A 16,999-nucleotide genomic window follows, 5' to 3' on the forward strand; every position below is an offset into this window, starting at 1 on the left:
ATAAGGCAGCCTTTTCTAACAGGAAATGATTAATAGAGACAGAAAAGGTAAGTCTGCAAGGTAAGATTTAAACCAGCCTAACGCTGATCCAGACACACCCACTACTTGATGTAACCTGTTTAATGTGACTGTGTAACAGTGACGCAGTATCAAAAGCAGAACAGTGTAATTCCCAGCATCTGGAGCCATCCAAATGTCATTTGTAACCCTAAGAAGGGCAGTTTCAGTCAAATGTAATTTATAAAATTATAACTAACATTTATAAAAAATGTTATGCATTTCCAAAAAGGCTTCTCAGCTACAATCTTTTCTAAAATCTTTGGCAATTAAAGCCACCTGGGCTTATCCTTAGCTATAACCTTCCAGGTAAGGATAAATCCAGGTTAGATTTGAGGTTTTACAGCAAGGGTTGGGTTGAACAATATCATGCTTGTAGGTGTGAACAGAACCGATTAACATGAATAATAATATCAGGCCACACGAGAGTCGCAGTGACATGAAAAGTATATAAAATAGTTACATTTTGCTGCTGAAATCAGTGAAACTTTGCAGAAAAGGACAAAAATAATCCAGATTTACAAAATAAGAAAAATCAGTAATAGGGTGAGTAGATTAAGGCAGAACGCTTGAATGAACATGTTGTACTTTATCTACAAAACAAAGACGTTTTTACTTGAGCAATAGTTCCCCAGAAACCCTGGCGAGCTGTTGCTCAAGACCACTTTAAAAAATTGCAGGAACGTCTGGCTCCAAAGAAGCAAAGTAAAAAGAACTGAGGGGTGGCTTGAGACTTTTGCACAGTACATGTACCCCTTGTTGGGAATCACTGTGCCGAAGCACTGCTCGACTTTATAGCTTTTTAACATTTTTAGCACAAGTGGCATTTCCTGTGACCGATAATATGCCTTTTGGCATCCTTTTATTGTTTTATGGGAAGCCTACCAGTCCACAAAAACATTCACACTGTGCCTGAAGAGTTTGAGTTTTTTATTAACATTTTATAACCTAAAATAGTATCAGGAGAACAATCCATATACAGGCATTGATTGGCATAGAAATGTGCAAACACAAAGTGTCAGCTGACCGAAGCTCAGAAAAAAGATGCCCATAAAGGAGACGCAAATCGTAGATATAAATATGCTTTGCTGTTGTTTTCTTAATGTTGAGTGTTTATTACCCATGAATACTGAAGGAAAGAAGCTGTTTTTTTTAAATGCATCCTAGTAAAAGTTACTTGGCACTGTACAAGTGTCCAAAAAAACATGCAAAGAAACTGTTTGCATTAAGTGATTTAAGGCAGTAAATATATTTATAAAACTTCATGATAGACAGGATTGTTTTATCGGTGAACTGAAGGTTGCAAATATAATTTATGTTAAGATTGCTTTGGAAAGTAAATAGTATTTTTTTTTTCCATACAAAAATAAAATGGACAATCTGTGATGTGTGTGACGAAAAACACTGAAACCCTTCACAGCACCCTCTCTTAAGTGAGAACATTTCAATCACACTTCAAAAAAAAAAGAAAGAAAAAAATCAAAGAAGAAGAAAAAGTAATCACCTAAATAACCCACCATCATTTCAGTTTTTCAGTATTACACTTCACATCCCTCCACTGACTTGCTTTTACTGCCATCTTCTCTTGTTAAAACAAACTTTCCTTAAGGTCTGCTGCACATACACATCCTTTTAACCAAACCTGCCCCCCAAAAACAAAACAAAACAACAACAAAAAACACCGTTTGTAAGGTCCGGCCTTGTCCAGTATCTGATCTACAACCTAAAAGCACAGATTGTATGATGCTTTAACTATCTGCACTGTGCTACATAAGCCCTCACAATAAAAGTCGGTGATCTCCTTCGTCCAAGCTACGATGCTTTGAATCATTCAGTCTCGTTTCCTCAGCTGGTGTGATTGCTACTTATAAATACAGTATTAGTTGGTGAATTGCAAATGGCACCACTTGAACATGCATAGTGATTTGGTTTCATTTTTTGTATCTTTACAGAAAGAAAAAGGCACTTTAAAGGGGAAAACAGAGTCAGGCATACACTGAACAGTCTTTTCTTGTGGTAAACACCTCAATCACTTCCAGATCCAGTTAATAAAATGAAACTTGGGGAAACAACTTGATGAATTCTGAAATGCATTAGTGTTGTGTCATCCTATTTAGAACAAAGAAACGTGGCAACACCTTCTCACTTTGCCCACCCACGCTTAAATTCAGTATCTGCAGTTCATTGGTGGTGGACAAGAATATACTCTGCCTCTCCTCGTTAGGAGTGCCGGGATCACAGGCAGCTTTCTGGCTTTTCTGGGTAATCCTCACACCTCTGACTCGTCTCTACAGGTCGTCACTTTCCACCAGGCCTCCGGGCTGCACTGGGCTGGAGTCGGGGAAGAAGGCCGCCTTCACATCCAGGCCTCTCTCTGTCAGTGCTGCGTAGCGGCTGGTGGAGGGACGCACCTTTTTGGGCTTTGGGAGGTTAGGCTGCTGCCATTGAGCTAAAGAAGGAATAGAAGTATTTAAATAGTTTGTATAAAAGAAAAGAAATGCTGGATTCAGGGAGAAGTGTGTGATAGCTTGGACTTACTGTGGACATCAAGCCGAGCGGTGCTGGATACGATGCCGGCGTCATTCTTGGCTGACACGGTGTACCAGCCGGCATCTTCTTTCAAAGCTGGCTGGATGATCATACATAGGTAGCCACAGTTGTCCTGGTGCATGCTGGGAAAGAGGAGAAAGAGCATTGAAATACATCAGATAACTGATATACATCAGACGTCAGAGACAGGACACTTACATGAAATGTAGGTAATATTTAAATATTGTTTTTCTTGGCGTACTGTATCTATAATATTAATTGTCATCGCATGTGTTGGTGCTGTGATGGTGTGATCGCCCTAGTCCTCTGGATTGAAAATGTTATTGAAACTGTGTGCACATGATTAGGGCTTGTATAACTTACTGGGGAAAAATGCTTTCTAAATCTCATTTTAGGGCAAAGTCACCAAACCACAGTTTGGTTTACTTATTCCTGTTTACCTGATTCTGTCTGTGTTGTGAGTGAAAGACTCATTCTCCCTCTTCCAGAAGATCTGCGGATAGGGAACCCCCGTCACACGGCACTCCAGTCGCACAGGATGACCCTCTGCGACGCTCGTGTTCTGCAGTTTCTCGATGAACGAAGGGGCCTTGTGCATCTCTTTGGCTAAGGAGATAGAAGGTGTTACTTAGACGCACTAATGGACCAGGACAGCAACATCTCCTGCTGGATGTTTATGGAAGCCATTCACAGTTAAAGGTAGTTTCCAACTGGTTTCATTTAGACGTTATTAATCCTAGAACGGTCCGATTTCCCATGAGTCCCTCAAATGCCACCCCATTAAAAAAAAAGTCTCTGTTCGTGCTGATCGTTCTGTTTACCTGCAACGATGAGTTCCAGGTTGAAAGAGTTCTGGCCGGCTCTGTTGCTGGCGATGCAGGTGTAGATGCCTGCGTCGCGGCTGGTCACAGGCTCGATGACCAACGAGTGCACGCCGTTTTCTCTCACCAGCATCTTATGGGCAGAATCAGGGCGGATAGTCTGTCCGTTCAACTGCCAAATGAGGTCAGGAGTGGGTAGGCCGCTCACCTACAGGAGGGGAAAAACACAGAAGACATTACATCGTTTGTGCTTGTTTTTGTTGGAAGAATTTGATTGTTATCCACATGTTCGTGTTTATTGGGAGTATGAAAACAGTTTAGTTAATCTTTGTTTGTCTGGGGGAGACTGGTCACCTGCATGATTTGTCATGGGAATAAACTGGACTCGGAGAAGACATGTTTCTCTTTGCAGAGAAACCCAAGACCTGCTCTGCTGCCTCTGGCCCACATGGAAAATGTGCCACTATTACAATGTTCACATTCTCACAAAACAGCAGACTAAGCAGTGATAAGCACTTCTGGAAGGAGACCAGTGCGCGTTTAGAAGTTGAGACATTTTAAGAACGGAAAATCTAGAAAGCCTCAAATGACCTGCAAATAGATATTTGCTATAAATATCTTCGACATTAAGAGCTCAGAAGGAATGGAGACTCTCGGTTTATTTCTGAAAGGCACAAAAAGACAGCCTTTTTATAGAGAGTTAATTGTGGGTCTGCTTTATTTTATTACATGCACCAGCTTTTCAAAGAGGTTCCTCAGTGCCTCAGGCCGCAGGGAGACGAGGTGAAGATGGAGGGGATGATGAAAGAAAACGAGCACGGGTGGTGGGAACGGTGTAAGGGGAAATAATTGTAGAAAAACCTGATCCCACTTAATCCCTGAAAAATGACACCTGTGTGTCCTCTCTGTCTGTGTCCTCTCTTTTTACATTCATAAAGTGATGAAAAATCTCGTCTGCGCCAGTTTTTATATTCACTAAAGGAACTGGAATGCATGGAAAGGGAAATGCTTCCTTGGCAGCACTGACATGGAGCCTCCCTGAAAGCAATACAGACGCTGAATTAAAGGGTGGATTTGAAATGGTTTTTTCTCTATTACTATGATTAACATATTCCCTTTGGTGCGGGCATCTTTCTTTCTAGTCACGTCTCACTTATTTTAGACTCTCTGGTTTATCAAAGAATAGCAGCGATAGTGTGTTCACCTGCAGTCTATTCAATAAGCACAGCAGGTTAAATCAAAGCAATGGCTTGGTAAGTAGGGTTAAAGTTAAAATGACAGGTTGTTACACTGTAACAAAGAGTTGAAACCACAGGCACATTAAAGTTCATAGCTTGACACGCCATACTCAACCAAAGAAAAAACACAAACCCAAAACACAAAAAGGGTCTATAATTTGTTTTTTCTTCTTTTTTCCATCAAAAACGCAGCATCTCAAAACCAACTCCCTTTTTCTAATTGTTGATCAAAAACTATACTGCTCACTTGAATAATTCCCCAGTGAAAGCACCAAAGTGATACAGTGTAGCTAATTTTACCTGCAATTAAACATTCACAATTCATTCTTAACCATCACTATCCATTAAACCCAACATTCTTAATGACTGTTTAGCTTCTTTTACTCTTCATCTCCTTGTCACTGCCCCAAACTTATTTTGCTAACAAGGTCAGTCATTACATTGCACTCCTCACTGGCACGTTCACCACTAAGGATCTTTTTATTGTTCTGACCAGCAGTTAAATTTTGAATCTCTCTATTTTGAAACTATCCCATTAAGATAATTTTAAGATTATTGTTTTCTTGTCTTTAACTGCTCCAAAAAGCAGCAATAGGTTGCTGAGAAATATTAGCAGTAATCACATAAAAACCCATTCTTGCCTCTTTTTTAGGCTGAAGGAGATAAACTTTGGAACAGGCTACCTGACTTGATCATATTAGTTGATTCTGTGGTTTATTTTAAATGTCACTCAAAAGGCACATTTTTTAACAAATAGGTAAGACTTTTCATAAACACTCCCTCCTTTGTCTAGTTTATTTGTGTAGCACTTCCCAGATGTTTTTGTGTGCCAGATGTGGCCCTAATGCTACAGTACAACTGATATATGGCCCATATAAGAGGGGTCTGTGCCGGAGTTCAGCTAATGTCCGTCCATCTAGGCCAAAAGTAGACCAATAACTGTAGATTTGGACCAAATTTAGGCCAAACATTCACTGGTACCTGGGTTTGCCTATTATTGGGTCTTCCAGTTTCCTTATGTAAATATAATGCAGCAATGCCACATTAATACATAAAAAGTTATGACTATATTTACAAAAGATAAAAAAAATAGTTATCGAAATTACTTTTTCAACCATGTGCAGCTTTTGATATTAGAAACTTCTTTTGTAAGAGTGTGCCAGGCCATCAACCTTGTTGTTTTTGAGTGCCTGAAGAAAAACTGGGTAAAAACAGGGAGTGCAAACTCCACATAGAAAGTTCTGAAATCAGGACTGTTTCTGTCTGGCGGCAGTGCTAGCCAAATATTAACAGTTTTAACAGGGAGGACCTTTCTCAAAACAGAACTGCAAAGAGAATCAGGCTGCCACTAATAAAACCTGCCATGTGCTATTACATCACATCAGTCCAAACACTGTGGAAAAACTCGATGCTTCCAGATTTGGACCATTTCATCCATTTGACCTCCTACAATAATTAAAGCTGTATGCACAGCACGTTGGTATATGTATGCTTGTTTATGTAATGCAAGAAGTTCTAATTGTGAAACATTTTGTAACACTGTTAAAAAGTGCTGTATAGGTGTTTTTAATATTGTTATTAAATGACTGAGCAACCACAGTACAACCACAGTTCCTTCCTTCCTCTGTTTTATCACTGTGTACACCCATGCTGGCACATGTTACACTAGAGGTGTGTATTTACCTTGCAGTCCATTCGACACAGACGGCCTTCCTGAACAATGAGGTCACCAGGCGCCTGCAGGAAGTGGGGGCGGAAGTGACGCTCTTGGATGTTATCGTTCTCATCACCGCTGTCTCTAGACCTGGACCTGGGCCTGACAGAGAGAGACAGACAGACAGACAAAGGGTTTCTGGGATTAAAATTTAAGCTCTGAATTAATGAGATGTTTTGGAAAAGAACAAACTTTTAGTTTTTATTTGCTGACTGTTAAACTCTCAACTAAGGCTACACGGGGAAGCACATAAAATCGTAGGTATGAAATCCCCCTGTCAGAAAGAGTAGAATACTTTAACCCTTTAAAGCGTGACCTAATTTACCCTTTAAACCAGGGGAAGGCAACTCCAGGCCTCATGGGCCAGTGTCCTGCAGGTTTTAGATGCGTCCTTGATCTAACACAGCTGATTTAAATGGCTAAATTACCTCAACATGTCTTGAAGTTCTCCAGAGGCCTGGTAATGAGCTAATCATTTGATTCAGGTGTGTTGACCCAGGGTGAGATCTAAAACCTGCAGGACACTAGCCCTCGAGGACTGGAGTTGCTAAAAATGCTAACAGTCACCGGTGACGGGTTAGGGTTTAAAGGGTTAAAAAACCCTCCAGTTCTCTTTCCCCTACTTCCACTTCCTGTTTTTTGACATGTGCAGCAGGACAGGACCTGGAGATGTTCTTATGACTATACCCTGAAAAAGCAGTGACATCACCACACTGCCTGGATATCAGCCAAGGAGAGAAAGCAGGAGACACTGATTGTTATCTGGATCTCTCTCCTCGCTCAAAACATCCTTAAGCTCTAATTTAATCAGGGTGTGTTCATCTTGATAACAGATTACAGGTGTTTTTTATGTTCTGTAAGCGACCATCAGAATGTCTGCGATCATCAGTGCATTTTTCAATATCTGGCCTTGCATGACTGCACACTGCATATACAAGATCATTAGAGCAATGAAAAACAGAGCCATGCTAACAGGTGTTCCCTCTCATTAACACTGAGCTTTTCTCCCCCGAACAGTGGGATTCAGCTCACGGCAAACATTTGCTTAAATAGAAGCTTCTTGGACTGTTTTGAATCCGTGCGGAAATGTGTGAGCGAGCACAGAAGCACGTGCAGATGGTGAACAGCCTGCAACACACGCGCCAGCCGGAGATTTTGTTTGTCTTCTCTCCATCTGCTGCCAGCCTCACCTGCGCATGTGTCCAGGTGCTGAGCGCTGGCTGCGACCTCGCTGATTCACCGCCTGGACCATCATCCTGCCAGTGCAGCTCACCCTGCCCTGAGAGAGGAAGAGAGGGAACTTATGAGGTGATAAAACGCCAGGAGCAGCAAGTCAGACTGAGAGGAGGAAATGAAATGTGAGTGTTAGAGCTGGAAAAGACAGTTCAAGGGCCTGTTCAACATAAACTTTTGAACCTCTTCAGGGTTTTCCTGTCTCATTCAACCCCCTCTTTCCGTTCAAGCCAGAGAACATTATTTTTACGAGTGGTGACATATCAGACAGGCAGACAAACGTAGGTGTTTGCATTGTTTTTTCAGCTCACCTCAGGGTTGCCTGCCAAGATGGTGTAGTTGCCGTCGTCATCCAGTGAGGCTGCAGCAGTGTGCAGGGAGCAGGTTCCATCAGGATCTCGGCTGATCCTGTAGTGCTCGCTCCTCTTAGAGATCTGCTTACCATCTTTAAACCAGTAGATCTGCAGCACAAGATTATACAATTATCAGACAAGTTATGTTTTTCATGGACTGACTTTGGCACTAACATCGCAAACAAATCACTTTTTCCCCCTAGCAATACTTGGTTTATATTGATGGGAAGAAGGCAGACTGACTCCAGGTGGGCATTGGACTCAAGTTCTGTTCATAACTTGGCATCACGTCTTTGTTATTTAAAGATGATATGATCCTGTTGGGCAAGCACAGTGGCTAGGATGAAAAGCCAAACTTCTAGGGCCATTGTTCTCAGCCAGAAAAGACAGGGGAGGAGAGCTGGAGATTGACAGACAGATTAAAGGCATTGCTTTAGATTTACTGGAGAAGCTTTGCCCCAGTCCTCACCTGTAATCATAAATGGGTAATGACTTAAAGAATGAGATCGTGGCTACAAGTGGCAGAAAAGCTATTCCTGTAAAGGGCGAATGGGCTCATTTAAGACTGGAGGAACTCTATAGTAGAGATGCTGCTCTACCATATCAAAAGGAGGCAGTTGATTGGTTCATCTATCGAATTCGGGGTTTTTAGGTCGCATTCTACCAAAAACAAGCTGAGGAGAGATAGGTTTAGACATCTCATCTTGGGCTACTGCTCCCTGCCACCTGGTCTTAACTAAGCAGAACAGGATGGATGGATGAATGAAAGGTAATACTCCATGAATATTTGGCCCGTATCTCATTTCTTATCTTTTTCCGTTAAACCTGTCAACACAATCTGATTAATATACACAGAGCCAACCAGCCAGTTAGTCCCAGAGTGTATTCCCGCAAAGAGCCTCTCCTTATCCCAGTGTACAATAAATGTACAGTATATACACTTTCCATCAGCACCATCACATATCAGGAACCCCCTCAAGCCAGGAATTTGAACCTTAATAAATGCTTCAGAATAACATTAAATGAATCACCCCAGCTGCGTTTAAGTGTGTTGACGTTCTTTAAATTCGACGTAGACTCTCTCACCTTTGGTTTGGGGTCTCCTTTGAGCTTGCAGGAGAAGGTGACTGGCATGCCCTCAAAGACTTTGTAGTGTTTGAGTTTCTGGTCAAAAGATGGTGCCACCCCTCGGCCAGCAGAGTTCTCATCGTGCTCCACGTCATCGTCCGATTCCTCCACTGGAGAACGCTCCAAACGGTACTCGATCTCACTGATCAGACGCTGCTCAAAGCTCGACACTTTGTATTCCTAAATAAGTAAAAAAGAGAGACAAAAAATAGATTTAGACAAACTCTGCAGCAAAAACACTACATTAGTGAGAGAGAGTGAGTGGTTTGTGTGAACCCATGGCGAGTGCAAGTGCATTTAAAAGCGTGAGGACAGCTATCGATACAACCCATTTTGCCCAATTTTAACTTTTTACAAACTCATAAAACTGTCTTCAAGGTTACTGAAACTACCAACTTTCTCCCAATTTCCTAACTGTCTTTACCCACATGAGGCACTCCTCTATCTCATCATCTTCATCAATCTTTCAGCGCTGAAACTCTGAGGAGGCAGTGGAGAACATCTGCAGAGCAACTTGCTGTGATGACACATCACACAGATAATGACAGGCCTCTGGGCACAGCTGCAGAGCCAGCATATATCCTCCTGAACTCGCTGTGCTGCTTAGGATCACAGCAATTACAGAAGTCCTGAACTGGCGAGCTATTATCCAGTAATAATACCGAGGCGGCTGGTTCCATGTTAAAATCTTTCAAAGTAAGATTGCCTTCAAAAATAGTAAAGATGTGGCCTAAAACTACAGCATGCACTTTGTGATGGCAGCAAAGTGAGGACAAACATATGTGGTAGAACCAAATCTGCTGATTATGTTGCAATTAAGCTCTCAACATGCTTTAGTATCTAAACTTTATATTGCACATTAAATAAAAATAGGCAGTAAAAGGTGCATATAAGGACAAACACTAAACACTCTTCTTTTGTGAATATTTGCAAACCAACCGCAAAAAGCGACCAGTGGATATAAAAGCTGAGTGATCAGTAACAAATTCTGTATCCCTGTATCCCCCTGTATCCTTTCTATAACACTTGTTTCCTAATGAGATAACTACCACACCTGATCCCGCTTCAGTTAAAGTGTACACGTTTATGATTTTTGTGTGCATAGCTTGACACAGTGATATTTTAGAGTGAAAGAAAAACCAGGAGAAGGTGTCAATAACCTTTTCAGGGTAAGAGTCTCTATCAGATGATTTGTCTTCCTGTTGGGAGAAAAAGAGGCTTTGTTTGTGTGTCTGTCATGATGGATTAAACAGGGCAAGAAACAGTTGTGTTTTAAAGTTTGCTGTTGCTAAATTCTTTATATAAAAGATGGAAGTAGCCACGGTGATGTGAACCACTGGTTTGTGGATTCCAGTTTGGGGGCCATCATCATTACTTATTTTAATAAGCGAATCTATCTAAATAAAAAACTGAGGACACTAGCAAATTGTCAGTTACTACTAAGTATATTTTACTGCTTATTCGAATAAAAATCTGGATAAAATTTAGAAAATAAACATCATGCTGTATTAAAAGAGACTTTAAACTAGTTATTGAGACCATAAATCAATCAGAAAAGTGTCTACTGGGGACACAGATGATTGGAAAAGAAGGGTCATTTTCTCATAGACTTCTAAAGATCTGACCTTTTATTTCCAACCAGATAAAGCGCCCCCTGCTGGACGTTAAGTAATGTCAGTTTGAGCTACTTCCATATAGTCTACGTCCATCTCTTATAGTCTGGTTTGTGTGCATGTTCAAACTTACCTGCTCTCAAAAGAAAAAAAAAAAATACAAACACATGCAAGACACTTTATCAAATACAAAGTGGCATAATGCACTGGTGCTGATGACTTTGCAAGCTTCGCCATGCAAACTAGCTGTATTGGTCTAATCAGTTGAGTTGCTCCTCATACAAAGAGGTATTAGCACATAGGGGTGGCAGAGTGCTAACTCTGACATTGTGGACACAAGATGTGATATGGGGATGTTTACTGGCGACCTATGTGTGCATGTTGCTGAAGGATGATAATGCATCACTGTGATGTCTCCATATAATCTGATTTGACATTATTATTGACTATCCCAGCCTAAAATGTTATTGAAATAAACTGAAACATCTAAAAAACTAATTAAAACTTTAATTTCTCTTTCTTTGTCTTTGAAATTCATAACCAGCTCTGCAGGGATGTTGTGTGTCTTTTCTGTGTTTCCAAAGTGACTATTTGGTGTCTAAGAGAGCCTTTGAACAACATGTTTGCAGCAACACTTGGTTCTAGGAGTTTGCATAAACAGAGCTTTTTATGGAGGGCTCTGGAGGACTTTGCAGTGTTTACACCCTGCTTTCATAACGTGCACTCAGCAGTGTTTACAGTGGCTTGGGGTGGAGGAAAGCCAGTGATCATGAGATAGGAATGACACCAGCGAAGTATCAGTGGACACACAGAGAGGTGCATGTGTGGCATGCATGCAGCAGGGGGATTTGTGCCGGAGTAGATATGCTGGTAAAACGTTTTCATGCCTGTGTGATTTCAGGTTTGTGCATGTGCTGTTTTGTTCCTCCCTCCAGGTGTGTGGATCCTGATAAAGAGCTGCCGTACCTGTGTGACTGACTCCTCCTCTGTGTCCTGTGTGTTTAAGACCGTGGCTGCGTTGTCAGCACCCAGGAGTCTGCGAGCCATCTTCTCCTCATAGGTTAACCTCTGGAAGCAGTGATTAATGGGGTCAGTGCGGGTTAGTGTGCGAGTTAGAAAAACACACACTTTTACACAGCATCATTTGTATCTAAGCCTTCTGTTAATAAGGGATCAATTATATGTGGAGAAAACATAATGAATTTCCTTGAGGGTGCATGAACCAAACGCTCTTTGAATTTTTTATTGGATGGATATGTTGGGACGCTTGTTATTCCGTGTTAATGGTTACTGAACAAGCTCATTCAGTAACTGTCTGCAAACACACTGTTCAGTATTTCACACACTCACACACATACAAACACATACCTGTTGACCATTGCTGATGCGCTCCTCTTTGAAGCGCAGTTTTCTCTCCAAATCCTGGATGACCGCATCCTTGGATCCCTGAATGTCTGAGTCGGAGGCGATGCGTGGCGTCTTGGTGACAGAGGACTTCCTTGGAAATGCTTTGCTAAAAGAGGGACAAAAAAGTTCAAAATAACCTTTATTTATTATATAGTAGGACTTGGTATTATTTCACTGTCTGAAACAAACTGTTATATCCCCCTTCCCCTTCCTTTTAAGCCCCTCGTAAACAGAAGTTTTGAACAGCATGTATGTGACTGAGATCTATATAGGGTCTGGCCCCCTGTCACTGTGTGACTCACATAATCTCAGCACCTCTTTCCTCCATGGCTGCCCCGCTTGCTTTCTAACTTGAACCCTTATCTGGACATGTCTAGCTATACCATTCCGCAGCGTGTCTTCTTATCTCTCACAAGTGCAGCAGGAATGCCAGGAATAGCAGGGGGAGTTCGGGAGTGATGAAAATTTACTGGCAAAGAGCTAAAAGGTGGAATGTCCTTGATGGAAGGAAAAAAAAATTACTCCCTTCAGGGACGCCATCAGACGAGGATTATCTACACACAAACAGATTTTTATCAGCTAACTCAATAAGCAGAGTGCAAAATCAGCTGGATACTCTGCAGAGTGATAGATTTTTTTAAATATATGCTAACGTTATTGTTTATATTAATTTCAACACAACTTTCCGTCTCGAGGACTTTGTGTATATTTTTTTCTCTGATTGGGGTGAGGGCCTTGCACCTTTTGAGCAACTTTTGTTTATGTGTGTGGGGTCTCTAGTTGGCATTTTCCTGTAAACATGCTGCAAAAAAATTTAAACATGTCATCTTCCATCCAGCAGCAGACATTCTGCACTCAGCTGCCAGTAGTTAGTGCCTGACACACAGACTGTGCTGGCCTGATGCTGCTGACAGACTGTAAAAAAAAAAGATCTGTGGTTAAAAGCGTATTTGAATGTCACTTACACAGTCCCGTTGCCTTTAGGAAGACCCATGGCGTTGACTGTGGGGCTGCCAGGTGTGGAAGGTGTGGAGGGCAACACTGAGGAAAGGTAGCTGGAGGCAGGAGATGGAGGGACGGAAGAGAAAGGCGAAGACATATCTGAGTATGCTGGAGATGTGGCTATGGGTGGAGGGGGAGGTGGAGGTGGAGGGGGAGGAGGAAAGTCTTGGGCGGGACCTGATGGAGAGGACAGGCTGCTGGAGCTGAGGAAAGGCGGAGGTGGAGGAGGGAAGGAAGGAGAGCTTGGGGACTCGAGGCTGCCCGCCTTGGTGAAGGTGGGCATGGTGACCCTGCTGAAGGGCTTGTGTGAGGTGGGTGGAGACAGAGGGGATGACAGGCTGGATCCAGAGGAGCCAGAGGACTGGGTGACGTAGCCTGCCCCACCGGGGCTCTGCGCAGCAATGAACTGCTTGGGCCGGGCATAGTTGAATGTGCTGGCTTGCATGGCTGTGCTGTTCTCCAACTCCTGGAAGGAGGGAGGAGGTGGGAGAGGTGGGGATGGAGGAGCAGGTGGAGATACTTCCTGAAGTGGCTGCAGAGGTGGAGGTGGGACTTCCTGATTCTGCTGCTCCAGCTGCTGCTGCTGCCAGTTGGCTGCTTCCTGCTGCTCCAACAGAATCTGGTCCTGCAGCTGCTTCAGCTGTGCCGCGTTCCTGTGAAGAACAACCAGTCATCAGAAAATAAAGTTTCATTTAAAAAAACAAACAAAAAACCTGAGGGGCAGATGATAACAAGGTAACAGTAAAAATGTTACAAAATCATCTGTTTTTAGTTTATGCATGACACAATAGTCTGGTCTCAATCCAACTGTAGTCAGAACACAACTGGCAGGAAGGTTGGAGGCCAGATGTGAACATCATCAATGGAGAGTCAAAGTGTTTGGAAAGTCAAGTGAAGTTAGCTAAGATGTAAATTATTAAAGACGCAAAGCATTTTCAGGATGACATCAGCACTCGGCCGTCAGCCTGACAGTTGTCAGCAGGAGTCGAACTGTGTGAACTGTTTTTCCTCTGCTCTGAAGGTGACAGCTTGTCAGGCCAGAGGCTTGGGCAAAGTGTTGGTATGTGTGCAACTTCTGGGAGGAAACCACTGCACGAGCAGCACCGACTGATAGTTTATCAGCCTCTAACAAAGACTTGTTAAAAAGCCCGACTGTTGACAATACATCAAGCATGGCGCTGGAACCAGATGATAAGTGCAACAGTGATAAAAACAGCTCTGTTCCTGTTGTTTAGCAGTGTGGAAGTGGATGGACTGCAAACTGGGGGATAAGCAGAGCTGTGGAAAAGTAAAACCCCACGGTTAAGGTGTGGCTCCTTGAATTTGCAGGATGAAAGAAAAAAAAATGCAATATTTCTGTGTCATTTTGCCAGGATCCCGATTTATCTTTGCACAGGCGTGGTCGTTCAGTTTCTGTGTCATTGTGGAGGCGATGGAGGCTAACTCATAATCTAAAGTTTCAGTTGTCGACACAAACTTTTCACAAACCAGGAGGGTTTTAAAATGAACTAACGTTGAAAATCACAGGACACCAGTGAACTCTGAGGTGCTCTCCCTGAGGATCAGAAGGCAGCCTTAGGTCTTTGGGAAAAAAGGATGAAAAGTTATAAACCTTGAGAGTCTACAGCTCACATGCGCACGTGAGACTGATGAGTTCTTCACAGGCTGCCTGCTCAGAATATACTGTACATCCCAGTGGTGCGTGTTGTCAAGAGTCCACCAAGTTCACGTGCCCAAATCTTTTCCAGATGTTGAATAATCAGCGGAGCGTTTCCACTATTTTTCATCTGTGACAATGCAAAGAAAACCCCCTCCCTCTTGGCTCGGGGTACAGATTTACAAATGTCACCAGTGGTAATTTGACAAAACTGATAGTCGTAGCATAATTTGGCACGAGTCCTGTCAGATGGACTAAAAAAACGATTTTATCAACAATACCTCAGTTCAGATGTTTCAAACTCCTTTTAGCTTTTGCCATCTATTCTTAGTGATTTCATTCAGCCTACCATTTATCAGTTCTGGGTACTGCATACATACTTTTACCCTTAATTGGAGATCAACACATAGGCTGTCCTAGGCAAGTATTTTGGTAATACACTCCCAGAAGGGAATTCATTGGCTCAAATAAAAGTCAATAATTCAAAAACATCTGCAGTCATTCCACCTGGTGCTCCCCTTACAGGACTCACTGAGCACACAATCAATTCAGTGTGTCCCCCCCCTCTTTGTATACATTTTCCTTTACATTCCCCAAAGGTCTCCTGTTTGGGACTCCACCAAAAGAGCTCTTTTACAGGAATAGTTTGGCAGCTCGTGAGGCTCACAGCTCTCCGCAGCAGTTTGATTCCTTTTTTGGCGGTGTTCTCGGAGGCATAAGCACCCTGCCCGTCTGCTCCAGCAGAGAGGAAACACTCTTAATTTCCTCAAAGCCTCATCCCACTCTCCTCGACACAATGCTTTACTGCCTCAGCAGGGGAAGACCTCAAAGACCTTTTTAGCATTTACCTACACTTTTGACACTCTCTGAGAGCTGAGTATTGTATTTCTGTTGGAGAAGTTAGTGTTCCCCCCCCCCTTTTATATTGTGTGAGCAGGACGAAGGGCAGATATTATCCTGTGACTGAGTTCATCCCTTTGTCTTAATAGGAGCTCTTTACTTTCCCAGGGATCTTCATTCATTACAAGTCAAACTATACATTATTACTATACAACAATATACTCCTAGTATCAGTCAGCACTGAAATGCATTTCACTTCCAGCTAAATGCCATTTAGCATAGACGGACTCTAATTTTACTAGATAAGACTGGACTCCGACTCCCATTTGGACATTTGCTTCACATTTAAAAGTGCATGAAAATGTTATGTTAGCTTGTGTTTGAAGCTACATGAATAGTTTTATAGTCCACTTAAAAATTTACATCAAGTGACCAGGAGTCTTCCAGACTCCTATGACCCTGCAGCTGTGCAGCCTCCAGCTCTCATCATCCGGACCGCTGTGACCACAAAGTGCATGACAAGCCACTACACAATGTCCGGCTTCTTCATCCCATCTGCACTCCAGAAGAGTAGAATCCTTACTAAAACGTGATCCATACCTTGAGTAGATGATTACAAGTTGTTTAAAATGCGCTGAGAAGCAGAACAGGCTCCCATCACTCGCTCTTATTCTTTGTCCTTGCGGCGAGCGGGGCTGAATTAGGAGGGAAGTGTTCCTCTGTCGTCAAGCCAACGGCACTGTGTTTTGCTGTTCTGGTCTGAGCCAGCTGGCCCACAAAGCGCTCTGCTTCGCTGAGAGAAAATGCTCCAGCTCCTCTGTCTGTCATTCCAACTGTAAAGCAGCATTACTCTTATGTCTGTCTTTTTTTGCCCTCTCTCTTTTTTGGTGGTATAAATAGGCAATAAGCCTTTGAGTCTCCTCTTATTTTCATCCTGAAAAATACTTTCCTTGGGCTGGATCCTGTCTTTAAATCCCTTTTTTATAAAAGGAAAAGGAGGGAAGGGTAAAAAAAGGGCTAAGAGGAATCCATCTCTGCAGTTTCTAAAAGCTCAATAAACAGACTCCAGAACAGCTTGACAGTAACTTAATTGAAGGACTCTTTTACAGCCCTGTGATGTATCAGCCTGCTAAACACTGAGATGTGCCAGATGCAGTGGGTCATTACCAGCAGCATGCTGCTTTAATAAATGAAGACCTCAACCTTCTAAATATCTGTGCTTGCACTGTACTGTTTGTTTGCGCTTCCTGAACAATAACAAAGTGCGTGAGAAACTCATCCACTGTTCCAGCGACTATCGAAGCAAGCTGGGAGCCATCCACAGGTTTATCTGCCGCCCATCTCGTTAGCTCTGCAGCTGGCTGTAAAAGACGGAGCCGCTTTATT

General features: G+C 42.6%; 1 protein-coding gene across 6 annotated transcripts in view; it reads right to left on the reverse strand.

Annotated features, from left to right (window-relative positions):
• Positions 1–969: 969 nt before the first annotated feature.
• palld (palladin, cytoskeletal associated protein) overlaps positions 970–16,999 on the reverse strand; it is a 43,273-nt gene continuing 27,243 nt past the window's right edge. For 4 of the 6 annotated variants that reach the window (XM_031753698.2, XM_031753696.2, XM_031753701.2 and 1 more), the window contains 12 exons: positions 13,080–13,769; positions 12,076–12,220; positions 11,674–11,775; positions 10,255–10,293; positions 9,053–9,274; positions 7,925–8,074; positions 7,571–7,659; positions 6,350–6,482; positions 3,429–3,636; positions 3,048–3,213; positions 2,596–2,729; positions 970–2,506 (listed from right to left, as the gene is read on the reverse strand). In XM_031753698.2, coding sequence (XP_031609558.2) covers positions 2,346–2,506; positions 2,596–2,729; positions 3,048–3,213; positions 3,429–3,636; positions 6,350–6,482; positions 7,571–7,659; positions 7,925–8,074; positions 9,053–9,274; positions 10,255–10,293; positions 11,674–11,775; positions 12,076–12,220; positions 13,080–13,769 — 2,239 coding nt within the window. In that variant the 3' untranslated portion in view covers positions 970–2,345. Of the gene's footprint in view, positions 2,507–2,595; positions 2,730–3,047; positions 3,214–3,428; positions 3,637–6,349; positions 6,483–7,570; positions 7,660–7,924; positions 8,075–9,052; positions 9,275–10,254; positions 10,294–11,673; positions 11,776–12,075; positions 12,221–13,079; positions 13,770–16,213; positions 16,239–16,999 lie in introns of those variants that run through there. The other 2 variants (XM_039606835.1, XM_031753700.2) reach the window with 2 other exon arrangements.

Source organism: Oreochromis aureus, linkage group 23, assembly GCF_013358895.1.
Source record: "Oreochromis aureus strain Israel breed Guangdong linkage group 23, ZZ_aureus, whole genome shotgun sequence".
Lineage (NCBI taxonomy): Eukaryota > Metazoa > Chordata > Actinopteri > Cichliformes > Cichlidae > Oreochromis > Oreochromis aureus.